The sequence below is a fragment of the Barbatula barbatula genome, assembly GCF_947034865.1.
Source record: "Barbatula barbatula genome assembly, chromosome: 1".
Taxonomy (NCBI): Eukaryota; Metazoa; Chordata; class Actinopteri; order Cypriniformes; family Nemacheilidae; genus Barbatula; species Barbatula barbatula.
In genome coordinates this window covers 8637317-8662336 of record NC_136766.1, presented here as the reverse complement: position 1 = coordinate 8662336, position 25020 = coordinate 8637317, and the positions used below count along the sequence as shown (strand labels likewise).

The following is a 25020-nucleotide window of genomic DNA, read 5'->3' as shown; positions in this document are numbered from 1 at the left end:
CTCCCATATGTATGTATGTCATGTGCACATCACATCCCACATGTCTAGTATCCTAGCAACAACTTGACACTTGTCTCTGACCAAAAAACAAGTGAAGGTAAAAAAAGCACCTGTCATGGGTATGGATGTCTCCATGCCGAGCCTTTCTCTAAGAACACAGCTGCCCCCGTGGAGTACACTGCAGAGAGCCAGGAACATCATCTTCTCTCTTATCTCATCAGAGTGAATGGAGCAGACAGTGAGAATGCAAAAATGATAGTATCACTCAGTTTACTACACGCTTTAGACTCTACAGTATGTGGAATAAGAAGAATCCAAATGTGCATGGAGAGTGAGAGATTGAGATAGGGAGATAGACTGGCAAGGTGACCCAAAGGACGGCGAGAGGCTTGACATATGTGAAACAGCTCTCCATCATTTCGCTCTCTCTTATTAATCATTGTGCAGAAATGACGTCGCAATACAACACTTGCTGTTTGTTTATCGCGTGTTGCCATAGCATCTGGTTAATCACACTTAGTAGCACAGCACGATATTGTTAATCACCAGTGAACCGGTGTGTGTCTTTGTGTGCGGGTCACTGCCGGGGTAATGCCACTCAGACTGCTCAATCTCCAACATAGAGAGAGAGAGAGAGAGAGAGAGAGAGAGAGAGAGAGAGAGAGAGAGAGAGAGATGATCAGATAGAATAGTGATGAGGAGTGAACCACTTAAACTTTATTGTTCTCTGGTACTTAAAGATCTTGATGTTACATTGTAGTGGAGATGAAAGCATTAGTAGTCCAGTAAACAAAAATGGCCAGCAAACAAAAATGGCACCTTTTTCACAGCATTTATTGTGCAGGATGAAATCCATTTGGTACTCATGTCATGTCTGACTGACAGGCAGCTGCTCTCAACACTCGCATGTGTCTGCACGCATGCTTTGTGAAGAGTACTCCCGGCTCGCACGATAAAGGTCAAATGCTCCGCTTGGTCACCCAGAAATTCACCAAATAATTCTGTCGCAGCGTACAAGGTTTGCGCTCTATCAATAGCATCTGTGGCATATTTGTAAAACTGAGAAAAACATGACGACATTTTGGACCTTAGTGCTTCGAAATTGAGGGATGCAGTGAGCAATTGGTTGCATTTCGCAACCTTGCCGGTACATCCCGCAAAATGTATTCACTGGACCTTTAAATGGACAGTCCACCCATTTTTTTATTTTTACTCAAAGCCAAACAGCTTTTGGCCACAAGAGTAGGAAAAATAACAATGGTCGTCAAAGGTGCCCAAAAACGGCCTGTTTGCTTTCCTACATTCTTCAAAATATCTATATATTTCCTACTATGGTAGTCAGTGGTGGCCAAGAACTGTTTGTTACAAGCGTTCTTGTACATTCTTCACAGAATTTTAGATTCTGTTAGATTCTAGGACTGTTCCTTTAACAGTGCTTGTACTCTAAACCTACCATTGTGTACATTAATGTTGTTTCATGACCATATGCTTGTAGCATTTCCTCAGTTGTAAGTAGCTTTGGATAAAAGCATCTGCTAAATGAACGTGATGCAAATGATAAGCTTAGTAGCGTGTGGGTGGTTCTACAAAAAAAACTGCGGAACAAAATGTTAACGTCTATATTTTAACATCTTATTTGCTTGCATATTTATTTTGAGTCTTTTCTAAACACCTAACCAGAGAAGAGAACAGATACGGACAAGATCATGCATTTGTCTCTGGTCTCCCATTGTTCAAGTTGAAAATGTTTCTACAGTGTTTCATAAGAAAGAAGATATTTTTTTTTAAAACAGGCTGATAAAGAGGACAGGTAGAATGACCAGAGAAAATAAGAGAGAGGAACAACTAGAGTGAGGTATAAGAAAAACCTCCAGTTTATTGAACGAATTGTCAAACATTATAAAAGTTGTTGCGAATACAATAACAAGTACAGACAGCAGGTGAGGCCATCGGGGACGAGCCAAATGCCCAGAGTGAAATCTCCTGAAATTAAATAGAGAAAGTTTCTCAAAACTTCTCAAAACAAATCTTTAAAACAAAATAAATCAACGATTAATAGAAGATATGTTGCTTTAGACAGATAACCAACACAAGGAGAAAGTGTAACGAAATGGCAGGTGAGGCAGTGGATCCACATGCAGCATAAGGCAGACCTGGGCTGTGGTGCAGAGGCACACCTGGTGTATTCCAGGGGCGGAGACGGCAGTGCTGAAAGCCTAGGAGTGGCTCCAGGGTTGGAAGCCTGGGCGTGGCAGGCAGGGCTGGAAATCTGGGCATGGAGGCACAGGCAGACCTGGAAGCCTAAATGTGGCAGATGTCTGAGCGGCCATCTTAGCTGAGACACTTGGAAGGGAACAGTCTAAAATAATCCAAAGTACACAGAGCATATTCACAAGAAACACAGACAACGGACAAAGGAAACACTGGGGTTTAAATACACAGAAGCTAAGAAGATAACAAGACACACCTTGAGGAACTAATAGTAATTAACACTTAAACTACAGAGGACGTCAAAACATGGCACAGAACAGGATGTAACACAAAAGTTCACAAACACAGGGGAATCAAAAACTGGGATTGTGACAGACATAAAATAAAAGGGAAACAATTGCTGAGTCACCCTGTTGAACTTATAATAGGAGCAAAATGAGCATGACAAGAGCGAGTGATGAAGTGAGTGTATAAGGAAATAATACAGAAAAGAAAGAAGCGGTGATGGGCTAAAACAGGGAGTGAAAGCCTGATCAGTGCATGAGGTTAGATCAAAGGTTCCTCTCCTTGTTAAAAAATCCCCGGCTGACGAAAGCTTATTCATTATTCATTGGAATCAAAAGTGTTGGCCATGAATGTCACTGATTTGCTTGCTCTATTAAAATCTAGAGCCAATTTATTTTTGTCATGACACGCACACAAATTAGATAAACAACAAACTTTGCAGCCCCTGCAATTAAGTACTGTAGGTCTGTACACAGTAGAATACTTAAGCACAGTTATAGGCCAAAGGGCCACGTGTGAGTTACAGCTTAATCTTTTCTACGTGGGGTGATTAACTGTGTTTGGTGGCTTGGGAAATGTAGGGGATATGAGAGGACGACAGAGGAAGGCATGAAAGACTTTATCCCTGGAGGTCGCTGGCTGTCTGGGTTGTTCGTTGTAGTGGCTTATGTTATTGGTGGGCTGCACTGGCTATAGCCTTTAACATTCTGCTCACAAATGGATTGTAGTGTTGATACAAATAAAATAGCACTCTAATGTGACATAGAAAAAGTATCTTGCTACAAGGGAATTATGGGGGGAAAGTGTTTTTTGTTTAAATTGCAACAGTGCATAATAAATCAATATCATGAATAGACCAAAATGAAAAATAACCAATTCATAAATGAAACTAACTTAGAATGGCAATTTCTGGCACAGTTGGCTACATAGCATTTGTTATTATATCTCTGCATGTGGGCAAATAAAGAAATAAGCCTTGTGAAGTCAGTTAATGTAGGAAAAGAGCTAAGAGGCGAAGCGGATTCCCTGTAAATCACAGCGTCACAGGGCTTATTGCTTTGATACAATGGTTATTTCATATACATGGCAAAGTATTATGAAATAAACACACAGCAACACAAATGTTATGATGTTGGAAAAAAATATTCTTCCGCCAAGCGATCTAGTTCTTTGGAGAATGGTTGCCAAGCAACACGAAGAAACAGTGACGCAGTAATACTGATGTAATGAGGTCACAGGTGTGTGTCTCTAGGGTAATTTACAACAGCTTTGGAACTGAAAAGTTCAAGACTCACTAAGATATCAAAATGAGACTTTTTGTAGCTTTGTGCTCATGCTCTGAGGTTCATCTCTAGTGTAGTCCTACATGTTGGCCAAATTGACCTTTAGCGGATGTATGCATGTTGAATGTATATGCTGATGCTGTGTGTAGTCTTTTGGAGTATCTATTTACAGAAATGCATACATACTATACATAACTATGTATGTAAGGTGTATGCAGACCTTAAATAATGAAGCGTTATGTTTTTATCAACTTAGAATGAGCCATTTCTATTTACATACAGCGAGGGTCCACTTGCAAGGAATTCACCATGTTGTTTCTACAGTAGCCCTAAACTACGGTGGCCCACTGGTGCATGAATGCTTGATTTTGATTTGCTAGTCGTGACATTATAATGTATGTTGGGGCCCTTCACCGGACTTGGCGAGCTTGGTCTCTCGAAGTGACAATTTTTGACTCTGGGCAGACGTTCAAGGTCACTAAATTGCCTGAAGTTTATGTATATTTAAAATATTTTTGTGGTAATGACTAATACAAATGACAGACATGCATTTACTATGATAATTTGCACATATCATGTATTTTAACTGGCATATTAACCCACTCTGTATTCTTTATCTAAATCTCTGTATTTGTCTCATTTTTTATGTCATATAATTCTGGAAATTCCATTATTAAAACTATGTTATCCGATTTTGTAAATTTGCCGGCTTACAAAGAAATTAAGGTGCTATAATGTTTATGATAGGTTTATTTGAAGCGGTAGAGACAGAATATAAAAAAGAAATCAGGGGGAAAATGTTATATAAAGGTTATAAATTTATGTGCATTTCAGTCAATGAAATAAGTATTTGATCCTCATTATAGAAGCTTGGTGAGAAGGAGACAATTGTTGGTGGGATTATTTTCCCCAATGGGGTAAGATGATCATGAGAAAGGTTGAAGATCAGCCCAGAACTATACGGATGAAGCTTGTTATTGATTTCAAGACAGTTGGGACCTCAGTTAGCAAGCAAACCATTGGTATCCCACTAAGCCACAATAGATTGAAATCCTGAAGCACCTGCAAGGTCCTACTGCCCAAGAAGGCCCGCCTGGCTCGTCTGAAGTTTGACAATGAACATCAAAATGATTCAGAGAAGGCTTTGGAGAAAGTGCTGTGAGACCCAAATTGACTCCTTTTTTTGGAGGGAGAGAAATGATGACTATGACCCCAAGAACACCATCCCTACAGAGAAGCACAGTGTTGGAAACATAATGCTTTAGAGTTTTTTCTCTGCTCGGGTACAGGATGACTTCACTGCATTGAGGAGCTGAGGGACGGGCCCATATAGCGTAAAATCTTGGACGAGAACCTCCTCCCCTTAACAAGATCACTGAAGATGGGTCGTGGATGTGGCTTTAACATGACAAAGATCCTAAACATATTGCAAAGACAACCAAAGAGTGGATGAAGGAGAAGCACAATTAATGTTCTAGCCAGTCTCTAGTCCTATAGAAAATCTGTGAAAACTCCAATTTGCTGAGCGACAGCCAAGAAACCTTAAAGATTTACAGAGGAGTGGAGTCAAATGTATCCTGACACATGTGCACACCTGGTGACCAACTATCAGAAATGTCTGACCTCTGTGCTTGCCAACAAGGGTTTCTCCACAAAGTACAAAGTTATGTTTTGCTAGAGGATCAAATACTTATTTCACTGACTGAAATTAAAGTACCTTAATTTCTTTGTAAACAGGCAAACTTACAAAATCAGCAGGAGATCAAATCATTATTTCCCTCACTGTACAAAAAATGAAATCTCCCCAGATTTCCCCAGGTTTTAATAGAGTCTGTGGATAGAGTAGGAGTGGAGATATTGAAGAGGGAAAAGGTGGCTAAGATTAGGTGCAAAGGATAATATGAAGGATTTAGGAGGATAAAAATGTACCTGAATAAGCGTGGGAGGGAAGGTTGAAAGTTGAAAATGGAATATGAGGGCAAGAGAGCTATCAGTACGGGAGAGATGTAATGAATGTCTAAAACGAAAACCTAGACCCTCGACTTCATCTCTCTCTTCTTCGTTTGCTCCCTCATGTATTTTTAACGGCTTGGGGCATGTGTAGCAGTGGTTCAACTTGTCAAGCCAGTAAAGTACTTAAACTTTGACAGCATGGGATGGAAGAGACAGATGAAGAAAAAACTGAAGAGAAGGTTATGGTAATGGAGATGCTAGCATGGGTTGCAAGATAAAGGGAGACTGAGAAGGAATGGAGAGAGCAGAGGAGGTGTAGTGACCTAGTTTAGAAACAGAGGGATGGTGTGTTTTAATGGGAGAACGCGAGATGCAGGGAGGGGTGATTTGGCAGGCAGCCATGTTGGATTGTCTGGTTTCCGTGGAGACTGGATGAGAAGTGAACCCTCATCCGAAGATATGCATGCACGCAGACTTTCCCAGGCTTACTTATACTCACACATCGACTTTAATTCTCTTTCTTGCTCTAAATCCAGTTAATTTAAGAATGCTTAATAAGTTTGAGCCCTAAAGTAACATTTATTATGAATTATAATAGCTGTATATTGTATATTGAGATTTGCGCTCGTGGACAAAACTCACTAATCTGCCTTCTGAATTTGAAGTTACAGAAACATAGTCACAAATATGTAAACTGACATTTGCAAAATACATTTGCAGAAAAAATGGGTATTTTCAGATACAGCTTTTTCTCTCGGAAGGTCAGCATTCGCTAAAAAATAGCTAATAAAATATTTCACATTTTATGTAAAATTTTTGTCATATGGCAAGATTTTGTGTAATATGCACCTAAAAGACGGAGATTCTACAGTACGCAGCGGTAGCATCTCTTCTAGTGGCATTTGATGACGCCCCCTAATGGCAGGAAAATCGCAATGAAAGGAGCTTTTAATATCACTAATACAGTATTTAAGCTGAAACTATAAACCAATAAATACATTTTTATTTAACAAATTACTACTTACTGGAACTTATTAACAAAAAAATTTACTTTCCTATTTCATTCTCTTTTACATTACCTTTAGTATATCTTTGTTCTTAGTTTGTCCTTTATTATATATTTTATTGCTTTTCTACCACATCTACAAAATATAATTTCAGGTATATGTGACAATAAAGATCTTGAATCTGATAAGGTTGATGTATTAATTAGCAGCCTATCAAACTAATTTAGCTGAAGCAAGTTTGCTGATGATAACGATCGATATTAAATAACAGAAAACATACAGTTGGCCTGTCATTGTGTGAGGCTTCTATATCTGCATGATTAGAATCAATTCTTGTATCACATTGGAGGGGTTTATTCTGCGATAACAAGCGACTGGATGCATTATCCTGCGGCTAGTAATTACCACATGAGTAAATAATTGTACACTAAATATTGATTAAATATTTTTAAGCATATCTGTAAAAAATCCAAACCTTCCATGAGAAAAAAACTTCCAGTTAAACCCACAACTCCAATACTATTTATGGTGGCATTGTAGTCAAGTGCACAAGTTAGTTTTACAACGGGTTTATAGCGAAAGTAGTAGCAAAAGTTGAGAGGTTATAGGTGCCTATTTGTGGTTGCAATTCAAATCTAAATCTAGGAAAACATGTAAATATGTGCTTTGCATTTGAAATAATGTAAATGCCAGTTTATGCATTATGACTATTTTTGTGCAACTTCAAATTCAGAAGACAGATTAGTGAGTTTTTTAGTGCAAATCTCAACATTCAACCTGTTTTTTATTTGACAGGTTTTCACATTGTGTGTGTACATTTTAGTGCACAGAAACAAATACTTTACAAAGTTTACAAATTCTACATGCTCTCAAGTTTTGCTACTGATTTACCCCCATAAGGCTCGCTCACGTCACTGTGGAGTGTGCATGGGCATGCCTGATGTAATTTACTGACATCATGTCGACCGATGAGGTTAAGTAAAATTAACGCCATGCACTTTGTGTGTGCATAATGTTACATAAATATCAGTATACAGGTTTTTATGCAGTAGACACCTAGGATGTCTTATGTACGTTTTTTTACTACATGAAAATTCTTATATGCAGCCCCTTTAAAAGGTTTTTCATTTTCAAACAAATCGTAAATTGGTTCTGTAAATTTAATCTAATATTTGTATTTGATATTAAGCCTCAACAGAATTAGTTTGCTTTTCTCCATGGAATATAACCCCATGTTCGAATCTTCATTTCATTGTGCTGCCTTTTAAAACAGTTTGCTTTTTTGGATGAACTTTAAGATTTTTTCATTGGAAAAATACTGTACATTTGCTCTTTAAATCCTATTACAGATTTCACAAAGGGCCTCATATACGCTGCGGTATGTACCATTTTAACTCCTCTTTTTTTTTAATGCTGTTTTGTATGCGGTGTTCAGCTACTTGAGAGGTACAAAATGTTGACACCAGCTTCCTATCCAAGCGCTATATGTTTCTCTCACCTGCCGTGTGGTCTAGAGAAACCTATTACTGTCGAGAGAGAGAGAGAGAGAGAGAGAGAGAGAGAGAGAGAGAGAGAGAGAGAGAGAGAGAGAGAGATTAACATCAGTTTAACAAACACAAAGATCAACGAGATGAACTGTTGTCCAGGGCCAGATATAAACTAGGGATTGGGGAAAAATCTTCCAGATATTTAAAGATGAGGTAACACGCAGTTTCAGCCAATCTCAAATTAATCTTAAATACCTATACAGTAGTACTGCATACTTAATATCATCAAAGATTATTTAGTTTGATAAAATTTATAAGATGTAAGATTATTTCCGGAAAAATACGAGTGCCAGGGGAATTGGTTGGGGTGGAACTACAGCACGAACACACACAATACATCATCGCATTGATTCACTATAAGTTCCCGTTGTCTACATTATGCACGTACACTCCGATTGCCAACAAAACACAGACATATGACTTAGTTTGATTTACCGCATACGGTTCATGTCTGTCATCTTTTAGCACTAAGACCATGCCATCTATACGTTTCGTGTGAATCGAGCACAGAAATACTACGTCATACCCTCAACTTGTTTATTGACAAATTGACCATGTTAAGCTTGAGAAGCCAGCTCATCAAACAGCATAAAGAAGTCAGAATGCATGAAAATAGCATGTTGCCTTCACTTTAAAATACAAGGGGGAAATCTCAGCAAATCTAAAATATCAGCGCCATTGTTTTCTTTTAAGATGCAGTCCAGTAATATTATTTTGTAAGGTTTGTCCGTGAACCAACCCCCATGTCTAAATCCATGTAGTGATAAGATTAGTTTTAAATACTTTAAAGCAATAGTTAACCCCCCCAAAGGAATGTGGCATATTTTACCCACCCTCATGTCATTTCAAACCTCTGCAACTTACTTACTTTTTTCAAAATATCTTCTTTTGTGTTCTGCAAATTAAAATAAGTCATAGGGTACAGGTTTAAAATGACAAGAGGGTAAGTAAATTATGAGAGAATTTTCATTTTTGGTTGAACAATCTCTTTAATGTGCTTTGATATTTTGCTCATTATCGTTTTCTTTTATTTGCTGGTATTTCTGTAACACCCATAATTTTTTCCATTGGCATTTGGCATACATTACATGAATTTGACTTCATCATAAAGAGGTTATCATAGAATGCACCTAAACAATTAAACAAATAATGCCCTTACTAAAGCAATACGATGTCAAGCATTGTTCCATCTAGTGACTGCTTTTTTAATGTTGGCACAGAAAATGAAGACTTTACTCCCTTATTTAAATGCAGTTCTCACTCCTAATGCTTAGCGGTATGTGCAGGGCCACGGTGGATTGTAATTGTATTGCTGCTTGCTTGATAACTGCCTGAACGCCTGATGTCATTTAGATTTTTGCAGGCCTCTGTGCTTGAATTGAATGTGTTGTTCTGTAGCGCTGTTGTTGGAAGGTAGTCTGAAGCTTTCTTCTCTGTGATCAATAACAAAACAATGAACTAATATAATAGTTTTGGAACATTGGTATTTAAGAGGATAGCAACTGAGTCCTGACAGCGCTCTCTCTCTCACACGCACAAACACACACAGAATTGTGCCTGTGCTTGCAGACATCACACATATGATGGCAGAGTTAAATTCTGCAGGCTGTGGAGTTTCAGACATGCATGATTAGACACCTGAGGTGCCCGTCTGCATGGCTGTGTAAATTAGACCGAATGTTTTCCATTTGCTTTCGGAGCCTGAGTGTGTGAGTCTGTGTCTGCATGTTAGACAGGTTTGCATCAGCATCCCTTGACCTTTTACATAAGCCCTTACCCGAGAACCGCCGTCCAACATAGTGAGGAGCTCTGAGGATTTATTAAGGTATTTCAAGCCGTAAAATCTCCAAGATAGTCATATTGATGACACAGTTCAAGATCAAGGCGATTTTCCCCGCTGTTTAAGAGCCACTTACACGCACAAATGCAAGACATGCGTTTTGAACCCATCTATGATACAAAAAGAACAATAATGTCTCTCTAATTGTCACCATTCTTGCTCGCTCCCCTGCTTTCCTTTTCGTTCTTTTTCTGGTTTTCTTATTGTTATATTGGAATAATCCGCGATGGCAATCCTTCACCGTCCCCTGTGGTGCACAGACACAGCATATTCGGAAGGAAAGAGAGATTGTTGAGAGAGCTTAAGTGAATCATTAGCTAGTGCCATTAGAGTGCATTGAGAGCAGTATTTATGCATGTGACCCTAATTGAAGGAGCGTCAGAAAGTGTATATGTAATATGTTTTCACTGACTACCTCCCTCCATTAGCAGCATTTCCTCTTATTAGCTAGCCAGGACACACATACACACACACCTTACACCATTAAATGCCAAATATAATTGTGATCTATTTGCTGTTTCTAATGAGTTTTGATCTTCTGAAACTCCAACAGAGTTTAAAGAGCCTTTTTAGGAGCTCAAGCAGTGAAGCTGCCGAAACCCTGTTGCGTCCGTTCAGATATTATTTTTTCTTCATTATTTTCCCGATTTAAACAGTTTGGATTTAAGCAACATAAATCACAGAGACCACAAACAAATGTGGTGGGATGGTCCCAAATCCCCCCACACACATCCTTCCTACACTCGATTGCATTATTTTAGAAAAAATGTGTTTTGCTTATTTGCTCTAGTACTTTATAGGATAGAATTAACATAATTTTCTCTTCGAATACTTGAAGGTTCATCTGGCCTTTCCAGTGCTGCTTATACCCTTTTGAATTTTCTGTTTTTTCAAACGTGTGAAAATGCTCTTTGTCGGATTCACTCAAAATGTGGTATTTATCCTTTAGAATCCCTCTTGACATATAATTGAAGTTGTTTTTACAAAAAGACACATGCCAAATTTCATCCGTGAAAAAATGTAACTCCAAATCAGCCGTATTCACAGCATCCACATTCTTTTAAAAAAAATTAATTTTCATCATAATCATCCTGGTCATTTTTTCCCATATTTTCAATCTGCTTGGACCTCATTTGTTACCACTTGCGGCTATGTTTTCTAAATGGAATTGCTTGAATATGTTTTGCAATTAGTATGTATGTGTGTGGATGAAATTGTGTTGATGTCATGCTCAGGTTAGTTTGCGGATAGCTGTCAGAGCTTCTCTGCTGTTGGTTTGAAAAACAATCACTGCTTATAAGACTCTGGTGTACTGGTATTATAAATCAAAATAATCTGATAATATAAAGCATTTTTTACATTTAAAATGTGATTATTTGACCAATGCTCTCAAACACAATGCAAGGGTTGTTTCTAGGATGTTCTGGATTATTGCTAAACAGCACTGGCAGATGTTTGCTAGGGTGTTCTGGGTGGTTCTTAGGTGGTGATTCACAGACCCAAATTGGGGTCAATCACTACGTACTTCAGGTGAAAAATCACACTTACTAATTGTCTAAGAGTTTAAATGCTTCATTATACCAAAAAATGGATATGTATTTTAGAAAAGGGGTTCTACGCAAAAGGTTCATCATATTTTGGATTCCTTGGCATGAAAGAATGTGAGAACCCCTGCTCTAATAAAGCTTCTCAGTTGTTGCTACTGACGTTTTTTGGTTTGAAGTTAGTTCTGGATAATTTCACTTCTTTTTATTCTGAAAACCTTCAGAAAGCAGAAAACCTTCAAAGGGATCAGATAGCAAAAGGTTACAGAAATGGGCTTTTATTAGGAGTGTCTGTTTGTCTGTGCTCTTGGGTCCTTTGTGAGGGGGTAATTGGCATTAAATCAGTAAAAGACAGAAGTGAAGTAGATTTGGCGTGCTCTGAGAAGCGAGAGCAAAATTTTTCAACAGAGGATAGATGACAGAGAGTTTTAATGATGTAGAAGATTGTGAAGGAAGAAGGGCAGAAGGACAGCAATGCGAGAGACGGGTGAAACCTGCTGGGTAGCAGTAATGTAATAATGAATGTATCCGGCTCCTTGCCACCGATTTGAAAGTTGTGTTTCTTTATAATGGTCATTGTCCATCTGCTGTGGAGCTGCTTTTGATTATGAAGGAACGGACCCTGAAGAGCAATCTCCTGTGGATTTTCGACAGCACTAATTGGCTTAGGGGTGCTCTAGATACCTGGATCCAGAGAGATCAATAAAGCCTGATCATTGAGCTTTCATGGTCCTGATTCATGGTTGATCGGAGATACAGTAGACCCCCTGCCAATTCTCTATTCTTTTTACAAAATCTGTTATTACGGTGTGAGTGTTTGTGTTTCGAGCAGACTCGGGGGCCATTTACACAGAATGCATTGTTCGATTCCAATGCGCTACTTTTCCTTAGATTTTTTATGTAATAACGTGTTTGACGGACGTGCATCAACCAGTTCCAAAGCAGTGGACCAATCAGAAGTATTTAGAAACGGGTCAAGAGTTGCAAGCTTCTGTTTACAGTAGCAAGTCGGCATGTTATGTCTCGAGACCCTCGTTTTCTACGCTGAGCTTTTTTAAAAACCATTCCATGCGTTTAAGACGCAAAGACACGTTATTTCACACTTCATGTTATAATGTTAAATTAGATAAAGGGGTTGGAATATATGAAAAACAAATGAACAGTTTTAGACATCAATATTAAGTTTATAAGGCATAGTCAAATGTTCATATTCTTCATTTTTTTATTATTTTAAGCATGAACTTACATTATAACTCCTATTAAAGGGATAGTTCACTTAATAATTTCATTTAAGAATCCTGTCGTTCAAACCTGTGAACTGTAAGACTCAAAAGAATATATTTTGAGAAATGTCTCAGTAGTTTTGTGTTTTTGCAATGGAAGTCAATGGGATCCAGTGTTATTTGGTTACCAACATTCTTCAAAATATCTTTTGTGTTCAGCAGAATAGAGAAGGTCATACAAGTTTGGAATAACACGAGAGTGAGTAAATGTTGAAAGAATTGTCATTTTTGAGTGATCTTTCCCTTTATCTTTCCCTTTATTTTCTCCTAAAATTACTAAACAATTTAACAAACTAACATTATTCAGAGAGACACTAAACACCAGTGTTACATAAAAGTGAAAGCAACATTTTATTAAACTGTGACATTTAGTTTTTCAGTTGATATTCTCCAGTGGTTTGTGTGATAAAAGCACTTCATGGATGGAGAAATGACCTTACCAAGACCTGGCATAGATGGTTATGTAATCAGATTATTTTGTACAAATATGAGACAGAGCAGGCTGATTGCAGCATTAATAATGCAGGCATGCAGATGATCACGATGCATTACAAAGTACAGTACACACCGGATAAGAATATAACCATAAAATGAAACATGAAAATAATTTAAGCACATGTCCACACTGGGCTCTCTAACTTTCAAACACACATTCTCAATTTCAGGAGTTGTATCCAAGTCGGCTTTTCTTTATTGGGGTTGCATAAGCTTAATAATGCTCTGAATGTAATTCTAATAATCAAATTGTCTCGTCATCCAACAGGTGTTTCGCAGTGGAGAGGGTATGGGCATACGTCTGGACAGCGCGTCTGCGTTTCAAGGGGCCATCATCTCACCTCACTATGACTCACTGCTGGTCAAAGTCATCGCCAGTGGCAAAGATCTCCCCAGCGCTGCAACCAAAATGCATAGAGCTCTTACAGAATTCAGAGTGCGAGGAGTTAAGGTAGGTGCTGCTTCACCTGAAATGTTTCAAACTGGTTGGTTTGTTGGGTTTTCACAGTGATTTGATATATGCAGGGCTTTACTTCTCCAGATGTGGATGGCCACTGTCATGCAGAGTTTATCTTTGAACACCCCTCTTTGTCACCACATGTGGACAGCATGTCACACATGTTTTGCAGTGCATGTGTTTCCTTTAGTTCACACGCGACTTTAAATGGCGAAACATGTACACGAAATGTCTCAAAACAGCATGATTTGCTCATGTGAAATTCGTAATTGTTAGTTTGTAAACTTTGCTGCAAATTTTTACATTTTTCTATAGACCACTTAGGAAGTCAACGCTGATCCAGAATTTCTGACCAACAGATCATTTATAACTGAATAAAACGAATCTGATAATATCTTTAAGATTTTCTCATATATTATCACTGTTCTTCAGGAAATGGAAAAACTCGATACTTTTTAAACGATTAAATACTGTGTTGTCAATGTCGACCAGGACTTTTTATACTTTGTATTGGTTAGATATTGGCAAAGCCCAGTGACAAATATAAAGGATAATAATTATTTATAGCAAGAAATATAGATCACAAGGCTTTAAAAGGACAGTCACAGCAGCAATATGTAAGTAAAAAGGAAGTGCTTCTGGAACAGTGATTAAATCTTGCAAAGTGGCCTTTATTAGAAATGTTTCTGTAACTTATAAAAAGTTGAAGTTGCTAAGCTTACTTCCATAAGTTGAAGTAATGTTAAGAAATGTGTGCCACGTCATCATTTTTTACCGTGTAGCTATACGTATGTCAAAGCCTTTTTACAAAGTAATGCGTAATAATTGTAATTCATTTTGTCAATTTCTTTGGCTCTTACACATGCAGTGGCCCGAAAATGGATAACATTTTTAAAATGTACAAATGAATGAATTGCAGTAACAGTGTTAAAAAATGAATGCTGCAGAGACATGGGAATACGCACATTTTGCCAGGCTTACTTTTATCTCATGTATTTTTGTGTTGACTTTACAGCCTTATGTTTACCTGTTACGCCTTTGAGGCTCCCTGACATCTTATAACGTTCAGTTGCTATGTATCAGACGAGGTCTTTGATTGTGTAGCTGTTTCAAAAACCCACAGAATCTCAGGAGATCATAAGGAGGTTCAAAATAGATAACGGTGCCTTTTTCGAGATTTGTCAGTGCCTCAACCAGTCAAGAACAGTACATGTTGAGACAGTTTAAAATACTTGACTAGTGATCTATCCTAGAACAGAGAAGTCTCCCATAAGTTGCCGTCAGTATTTTGTTAGTTAGGTCAAAGCCTTTGTGACTCAGATTTGTCATTAGTCACTGTTGTTGTTGCAATCATGCCTGTTTCTCAGATGTCCAGCTGCATTTTGGGAAACAGGCAGAACAGTTGTGCGTTAGTGGGCTGACATAGTTGTGCATCACGCCTCTTTAGTAACAATCTTGAAATTAGCCCACTATTCAGGGCTCATTTTCCTATCAATTAGAGCTCGGTTTTAACCTTTGTATTCCTTTCTCTGACCTCTGGTAACATGCAATATTGATTTTAATGCGGCTGACTCTGGTCTTTCAGTTTCAAAGTGGTCATATTTGAGGTGTTGATACACCATTCATATCGCACAAGCAGAGCACCTTTTATCAGCGGCTCAGACAGCATCAAATTAGCCAGAATGAATTCTTCTGCCCGCAGTATTTTACCAGTGATATCCCTAAACTAGTTAGCTTCTTAGACAAGATGTCTGAGCACCAGACTGTACTGACCTGAAAATTGTTGGAACAGATGTACTGTAGTGTGTGTGTGCGTGTGTGAAGGAGAAGAATGAATGGAGGAGGGAGTAGGGCTCGGGGAGTCAAGCATGGGGTTGTAGAACAGGCAAAAGAGCATCGCAGTGGGAGATGCTAACTGTAAATGACGTGTCAGTTGGTTGTGCCTATGGCAACTGTCAACACCAAGCACGTTTCACTAAGAAGATGCACTGGTTATAGGGTTTTTGCATTTGCGGGAGAAAGACAAAGATCTTTTGTTGCCAGACCTTCAAATCGCCTCCACACAACTCAGCAAGACCAGAGGAACTGTCTGATGTTTTTCTAACATTCCAATAACATAAAAAACATTTAAATAATTTATAAACAATGCGGTGTTCGATTCAGTGTTAACACTCTTTAGTAAGCCAGCCTATAAACAGTTTCAACGGCAAAAACAAACAATATGTGGCCCAAACTTAATTTCTGGTAGACCTCCACAAAGAATAAATAACTTTTGAGTAGTTTTAATTTACCTTGACGAAATTTTTCTACAATAAAATAATAATTTCAATTAATATGAGCCTAAATTTAATATAATATCAATTATTACCGAACACAGACCGGAAGTTAACTTTGGGCCAGTGCTTGGTCCACTGAAACCATCTATAAATGGCACATTTTGTCGTCAAGTTAAACTGTAATATGAAAAAATATTTGACTATAAAAAACAAGCACTTTATATCAAAAGCAGGCAAATATTACTTTACAAATCATCCAATTTTGTGGAGAAATTCACTTTACCAAAGTACCACATCTGATCTGATCCTCTGAACAAGTGTGCCTTTAGGGTTTTCTGTATGAATGTGAGTTGCTGAAGACTCTTTTAGATGTTCCCACAAAAGTGCAAATTCAAAGCGGAAATATCTGCCGGTTCCTTGATGCTTTATGAAAAAGCGAGATATGAGGCGAGTTTAGACGACAGCATTTAAAGAACAGAAAAAAGTGAGAGGTATGAAAAACTGAGAAAGATGTGTTGAAAGCAAGCTAATATATTTAAAAGGGTTTCTGTGCGTGAAGATCTTTTGTCTCTAGTATATTTCGCTTTGAGACATTTCTTTCTACCTGGGTTTTGATGTTACTTGTTTGCAGGCATATTTAGGAGATGATGTTGGGTTTGGAACGGAGGAAATAAATGCAGAGATAAGGAACTGGAACAGGGGTTGAGAGGGAAAGCGTTTGGTGAAGTGGCTCTTTGAAGAAGGGGGCATTCAGGAACCATCAAATCAAAGCCTCACCATTCTCTGATGTGCCCCGCACCATGTCTCTGTGGTTCTTTTTAAAATATCTTCCTTCCATTTCTGTTTTTTTCTATCTATCCATCTAATCAACACGTTGGTCCGTAATCTGCCGTTCGCCGCTGTCTGGAGACGCTGTTAAGAAGACTCCTGACTCTGCTGCATGAGCAAGATGCACAATGAGATCAAACTGCAGTCTATAATAATAATTCAATCTCATTGAATGTTAGAGAGCCTTATCTGTGCTTGAAGTGCTTATCTGTGCTGAGAAAATGAACTGTGGAATAACATGAATTAAATGACTGGGATAACAGGAGCTTGAAAAGTTATTTTGCCTAAAAGTGAAAATTCTCACCCTTGTTGTGATAAATCAAAAGGGACCATTTAAAGAATGTTAATGCTTCTGAGTGAGCAGTTTGAGAATTTCACTTGTTAAGTATTTTGTGTTCAGTGAGTGTTTTTATTTTAGTGAGTGCTATTTACGGTTTAGTTAGTATTTTTGAGTATTGTGTACTGTTTAGGTAATATTTTTAAGTACTTTAGTTAGAGATAAACAGTATTGGTCGATAAAAGCGGGTTCTTCGAACTATCGGCTGATGATCAGGGCGGATTATCTTGTCAATGAAAGGAGGACTGGAAAGTGTAAAGAATTTGTAAGAAATTTCGAATTTAGTTCATGCAAGTTTTTGAATATTTTGGTAAGTGCTGCTTAGTTCTAGTATTTTTAGATTATTTTAGTATTATTTATTGTTTATTTAGTATTTTAGTAAGCATTATTTACTGTTTACGCAGTTTTTTTCATGCAGTAAAGGTGGGTAGTGATTTTCAAAATGTAAGTCGCATAAAAATGCGTAGTTAGAAATTGTAGTTTGGTATAAAAATGAGATATCTCAGATTTAAAAACTTTTCAAAAATCATGTTTTTTATTATATTTTTATCGTGTTAGTTAGCTGTATTTTTTAGTTACTATGGCTTAAATCAAAACAAACAACTGCAGTTTGATTGATATTAATTGGAATGCACAATAAAAAAACATATTTTTTTAAAGAAATTTAAAACGGAAAAAATGAGTTTTTTGGAACCAGTCTCTTGATTTGTTCATATACTCTTACACCATGTCTACACCAGATGAGAGCAAAGCGACGCCACATACAAACGCATTAAGAACGAGGCGTTTGTCACGTCGCATCACGCCACATCCAGTGTGGACACAATTTTGAATTAAAACGGGTTCTATTGTTTATCGTTCCATTGCATCGCGAAGCATCGTGCCACATCGTGTCCGGTGTGACAGGGGGTCATGCATTCACTGCTAAATACGACATGCTGTCATAGAAACATAATAGACGTTAAAATGACGCAATCATTACATGTGTCTGTCTCTGCCTCTCACCCCCATTTCCATCAGTCTTTGTTTAATTCAACTTGATCTTCAAATGGTGCTTCATGCATTTAATTGGCTTATCCGGTACATTCATTTAATTGGCTCTTAGGTAAAGTTGGTGCATGTATTAGGTTCTAAATGGGTATGGTATGGGCATGAATGCAGTACAAGTACTTGAGTGCTTGTAAAAACAAACAATAATTGATCCTTTAAAGGAAAATTCACTTGATTGTCTCGAAATTCTAATCAAAGCCAAACGAAACTAAACAAAGCCCAACTCAATGGGACATATTGTGTGTTTTTTGGACATGTTTTTCAAAATGTATTTCCGTGACACATCTTAAATCTGACATTCAAAAAAGAACAGGAAGATGGGATCGATTTATCTGTCAAGTACTCGAGTAAGTAGACAAAATGACGCAACTGCCCGTCCCTGGCACATGTGTAAAATAGGTTTGAGGTTAATCATTAATGAGAAGTGTAGCAGTCGAGAGAAGATGAGACAGAAAGATCGTTAAGGTTTTTATGTATTATGCATGACGACAGAACAGAAATCTCAGAGAATGAGAGAACGTGGAGAAAAGAGGGAGGATGAGGAAAATCGAGAGAATGAGAGTAGGAGGAACAGACAAAACAAGGAGACGGACTCGAGAGAGCGAAAAAGAGAGAGATGCAGAGGGAGAGAGGATTCATTTTAGGTGGATATTAGTAGCTTGTGAGTAATGACCCTATGTTCAGAGAACAGCTGTTTCCAAACAAAACAAAACAAAATCACATCAGAAAGAGATGTTTCAGCCTGGATCTCACACACACACAGAGATAAATAGACAACCACCCAGACATCCACCTTGAGAAAACCTAATATGCCATTGAAATAAAGCCTTGAGCTAAAATTAAATCTTAAATTGACCCATTAATCAGTAATTACAAGACGGGTAAGGGTTACATTTATTGAGCGAGTGAGTGTGTGTGTGCGGTGTTATGTGTCTGTAAGCGTGGATTAAAGCTGTCGAATCTCCTCCACATACATGCACACATACATGCACATGTTAAAGCGGGGGGAGTGAACAGGCTTTGAAGCTTTAATAGGGATTTTATGGTTGGGAATTGGCGTGACCGCCTTAAAAGAGGCAACAAAAAGTCAAGATTGAGAGCGAAAGAGAGGAATGAGTGGGAAGATGGATAAGGATGAGTGGAAATCCAAAAAGAGAGGCTATGAAAATCTTTTTTGTAGGTTTGTGCTTTTATGCTGTGATCTGAGCGGTTTCGCTGTACTGGACTGGATGAGTGTATCGGGGGAATCTGGACAGCGGTGGCGTTTCAAGCAACATCAGAGAGCGCGCCCATCTATTCCTGCGATGCCTGACACACAAACTTATACTGAAACTAAAGTTGCAGAAATATAGAAGGGCACGTCTTCCATATGATTTACTGTGCGTTACAGGGTTACATTTACATTTAGTCATTTAGCAGACGCTTTTATCCAAAGCGACTTACAGATGAGGAAACATTGGAAGCAATTATAACAACATAGGCAACAAAATACATAAGTGCATCAAACTAGTCCATTAAAGCCTAGCACAGTATAAAAAGCTAAGAATAGTGAGGTTAGTAAATATAGTGAGGTTGTGTATAATATGACTGCCTACCAAATACATTTAGTGAAGAGTAAAAATATATTTTATGGGTGGACTAGGCACTAGGATGACTGCTTTGGTGCTTGCTCTTCTGTCACTTAACATACCAAGCTCGTTTACATTTACATTTAAAGGGAAAGCTCACACAAAAAGGACATTGTTCGGTTACCAATATTCTTCACAATATCTGCTTTTGTGTTATGCAGAAGAAAGTCATACAGGTTTAGAATGACAAGAGGGTGAGTATAATGACAGAATTCACTCGCTTTAAGCATTTGGCAGATGCTTTTATCCAAAGCAACTTGCAGAAAGTAGACTTTCAGTAAATAATTAATGAATGACTTTTGTCAGGCCAGCTAAGCAATAAAAGCATGACAGAAATGGAGTTAATGGTCTCTATAATGGTCTCTTCTGTAATGTGTTGGGTTATATAGGTGGGATATATTATCTGACCATTGGGAACCAATAGATCACCATTAAATCCTACTGGAATAAGACCCAAAACACACTATACAAAGAAATGTTGTAATGGTTTAATGAACAGCAAATGGTATATAATGGTATTGTTATAGAAGCCTTAGAATATGTAATAAAACCATTATAATTTTCGTTTTAGCAATGAAATGGCTTGTCATTTTTGTAGGTCGAACAGCTCTTGGTCTCACTCTCTTTGTCTCTAACAGCTTCCAGAGAAAAGTCAGTCGTAGAGGTTTGTGGTGGAAATAAATATGGGAGAATTTCTGTTCTTAGGTAAACCATACATTAAATGGATAATAATTGTTTTGGCAGGTGAAATTATATTATTACGAAAAATGTTGACACCGGAAAGCCCTGATTGACCAGAATCTAATATTTTACAGCCACAAGAAATTGAATAACACACTGAATCTATTGTTCATGTCATGAATTGCATGTGCCCTAATGTATAGTTAGCAAATGAAAATATACATTTTATTTATCTTTATTTTAGCCTCTCTTTATTCCTACTTGCGCACATCTGCTACCAAGCATTGCAACAAGCTGAGGCGCAAATTCTAGCACCTACAAAAACATGCACGTGTTGTGTGAAGTGTTGTCACTGAAGAGCAGTCGATTACATCTACCTCAGTGAACCTGAAACAAGGAAAAATGTATTTTTTCTTCACATTGCATCACACGCTGTGAGATAGCGAGGAAGGTAATAATGATGCGAACTGTTCAGCACATTGGTTGAGGTAATTTAATTTGTACCGAGGCTAAAGACATCAAGATTTTATGGCTGGGAGTTTAAAGAGGAGGCAGTTCAGGACGCATAAATAAAATGTATGTAACTTAACAGTCAACAGAAAGAGCAGCTTAATGCAAAAGGTTTCGGGACCAATTGAAGGTTGAAAAAAATGGTAAGCGAGAAAAGCAATGGAAGTTGAGTTAAAGGTGAAGGTGAGAAAGTGGATTTAATGATCTTCCTGCTATATCTACACCTCAATTATATTCTCCACCGCAACCACAGACACAGAAAAGGTGTAAAGGATCATCATCACGCCGCCCTGCCCTAAAGGTCGACCTCTCACAAAAAACACACAAATCTCCCTGTAATCTCCTGTCATCCTAGGCTTCTGCTTCCTGGGGCTTTAAAGATAGAGAGAGAGAGAGCGTGCCAGAAAGAAAGAGCCCACACAGAGGTGACAATCAAAACCCCTGTGTTGTCTCTCTTCATGTCTTAGGGGTTCTGCCTAATATATTGTCATGCTCTAAATAGACCACGTTGATTAGTTTAATTATTTGATTTCTGTTTCATACTCAAATTGGATAATGAGATGCGTAATGAAGTGTATAGACATGGCTACAGTAAAATAAAAGGCTATGAAGACAGAATGCAGTATTTGGAGTTCACTGGCGTTGGAGATTGTATCAAACAAGTATCTTCCACTGCAGTAGAAACACACAGTAAGAGAGCCGTCAGACCGTTTCTTTGTTCTAAAAATGGTTAAATTAAATAGTTACAATGTTGCATTTGCTTGTTGCTTGGATTCATTTTCACACTGAAACATCTGTTCTAAACAAACCAAAGTCCATGTGTGGGTAAAGTGGTCTCTTATTGGTCAGAGTGCGCCCGTTTATATCCTGGGATTCTCCTCATTCGCAGTCATTCTTTAGGATGAATAGACAACAGCTCCACAGGCTTATTCTGGATTTCTTTGTTGTTGACGTTATATTATTTTTCGGTCCAGGTTAACCCTGGAGGGCTCTCAACTTGAGAGTCATTTGCAAAACCCACACTGCTGCATTTCAAGCCATGTACATCATCCTATGCAGACTGGTCCGTTGGGTTTCATCGCTTTCATCAGATTTTATTTTGAGGTTTGCTAAGACTACCTCGTTCAGGTGTGGCCAAGAATATATATATTTAATCATTTGTCAAATGTATTATGCACACTTGAAATGATATATTGTAGATAAGGTGAACACAAGCAATTCATTTTATTTATATATTGCTTTCCTGTTGCTCAGGTTAGGTTAGAGCATGGCACTAGCAATGCCAAGTTCATGTTCAATCCCAGGGGTTCCACGTACTCACATACAAATGTAAAGTATCGTAAATTGCTTTAGTTAAGAGCGTCTGCATAAATGTAAATTTTGAATTTGAGAAATACGGGAACTTGATTTAAATGTTATTTTAGTTTTTTTTAAATAAATGATGACCCAATTTATTTTTACTGTGCTAAGAGATGATATAGAAAATAGACAGATTAAACGTAATTTTGATTTATCATGATGATTTTTTTGTTGTTACTCTGCAACGTTTGTTTAAAATGTGTTCCCGAGGTTCAGGGGAGTGGTCCTAGAAAAATGTGAGTAGTTCTGAGTACCGTACATATACAAAAGGCTTCCACCCACGCATCTACTGTATATTGTGCTGTGTGGTACTCAAGAACATGTAGTTATGAGGTCATCATGGAAAACTTTAGTTTTAATCGTGTAAAATAGTGAAGCTCAATCTCTGTTCAATCATTGTTTGTGCTTCCATTTTTCTATGGCTGATTAAAAGCTTGTCTTTGATGTCTAACTTGTTCATTGTTAAGGCAACAACATTTTCCTTGCCAATTTTTGTCCTTTGCTTTTGTTCTTTTTCCCAAACATTGTACACATAGTTTCATTTATTCCCAATTATTTGTCCTTCCACTCGTCCCAAAATGCCCCCCATCTCATCTAACTCTCAGCGATTAGTTTTCCGATTTGTATTCTGCCACCGCTGTCATCTCTAAATTATGTCTTTTCATTGGCCTCATGTCCTTGTTTTATTCGTTTTCATCTATTTATTTTCATGTAGCTGCTAAATGCCACTCTGTTGAAGCCTATGTTATTCGCCTTTAACCAATTATGCCGAGCTGCCCAAAATGTTGAAAGCCAGCATATACAAACCATTATCTGAAGATTTGCACAATGTGTTGACTTGATAGTTAAACAGAGGCTTTTGATTAAAGCGCTCAGTCCAGGGTTTCTCACTAATATGGCCAAAGCATCAAGGGATGAAGGCTGCTGACGTTGGAGATTGTAGGGAGGAGAAAAAAATCGATATAAACCAGGATGGATATTTCCTTCCAAAGTGCTTAATCCTGGCATGAATAAATAAGGATAGGTGTTAAGATTTAACACATTGCTGACGGTTTTCTAAAGTTGGCTTGTTAGGATATTGTAAAACAGCACCACTGAGTCTTTTGCGTTATTTTATCATGCAGCTGTACTAAATCTTCCTCAGCCCTCAGGAGGACCTTAAGAGAACATTAGAAACGACATTAAACATAAGCATACTGGAAGCACTAACATCTTTTCTTGGCATTGGCAGCATGAATTTGCTCTGCTGTGTGGATTTCCCATGTAAGCACTGGCCGGTATCTCCAGTGTGGGCTTTCCGCTGCAGGGGAGATGAGAAGAGCAGGCCGCGCACCTCTGAAAGAGATCAAGAGTGAACGGAGCTGGATGTGAGGGAACGGAATCGAAACCAGGTAGCACGACTCGTTGCAGGAGGTGTGATTTATCGGATTGGAAATATAAAGCAGAAAAAGATTGAATGTTCTTTTTTCTTAGAAGTACAGCGGGATAAAAGACATTACAACGATTGGGTCAAAAAGGGGCAAACCCATTCGTTGGATTGTAAATTAACCTATAGATGATTTAATATTGTTGGGGAAAATTTAAACCATTTTCTTGGTTAATTTAACCCAACGTTTTGGTTCGTTCCTTTTTGACCCAACACAGGGTTGAAAATAACCCAGCACTTTTTTTTGTGACATACATTTTTGTCATTAAATATTGAATAAATAAATATAGGGAACCCTGACCGTTGGATTGGAAATTAACCTTTGCAGGGTTGTTTCAACCCACATGCTGGCTTATTTCCAAATATAAGACATTTTTTCTAGGTTAATTGAACCCAACTGCTGGTTTGTCCCTTTGGAAAAAACCCTGGCATTATTTGAAGTGTCTTTAGTTCTCCATTTCTGCAGAATGTTTTATGTATGCTCAACAGGAAGGATTTTGTTTCTGGTAGTCAATTAGTTATTCACTTTCCCTGCCTACTTTTGGAGTGATCAGCAAATTTCTTAACTTTGTCATCTGAGCCCTTATTGGATGGGAAAGACAAAGTGGCATTTCTTGTTACTATTCCTACAGTTGTTCCTTGTTAATGAATTGCCAATTGTGGCCTGTCGGACCTCCAGAAAACCCTGACAATGTTCATAGAGTAAGCAAGTACACCACATGTAGTGATAATAGACAATATCACAGTAAATTATGCACACCAGTAAGTTAAAAGCATTTTGTCTTGAAGTTGGTTTTCATGTGCCTTTCAATCAATTAGGTAATATGATTATTTCAGTACTATAGCATTCTTATAATGGCCCTGATGCACACTGTACTTTGTTGAAAGTAATATAATTTTCTCTTACTGGTGGCCGTCTGTGGCATTTCACGCCACAATAATTGATAGTTACACTTTTTAAGAGGAATAAAGGCCCTATGTCAAATACAACTGATGGCAGGGATACAGTAGCACAGAGAT

General features: G+C 37.9%; 1 protein-coding gene across 1 annotated transcript in view; it reads left to right on the top strand.

Annotated features, from left to right (window-relative positions):
• Positions 1-25020, top strand: part of pcxb (pyruvate carboxylase b) — a 156269-nt gene that overhangs the window by 60442 nt on the left and 70807 nt on the right. The window contains exon 10 of the mRNA XM_079459290.1: positions 13717-13899. Within this exon, the coding sequence (XP_079315416.1) occupies positions 13717-13899 (183 nt within the window). The remainder of the gene's footprint in view (positions 1-13716; positions 13900-25020) is intronic.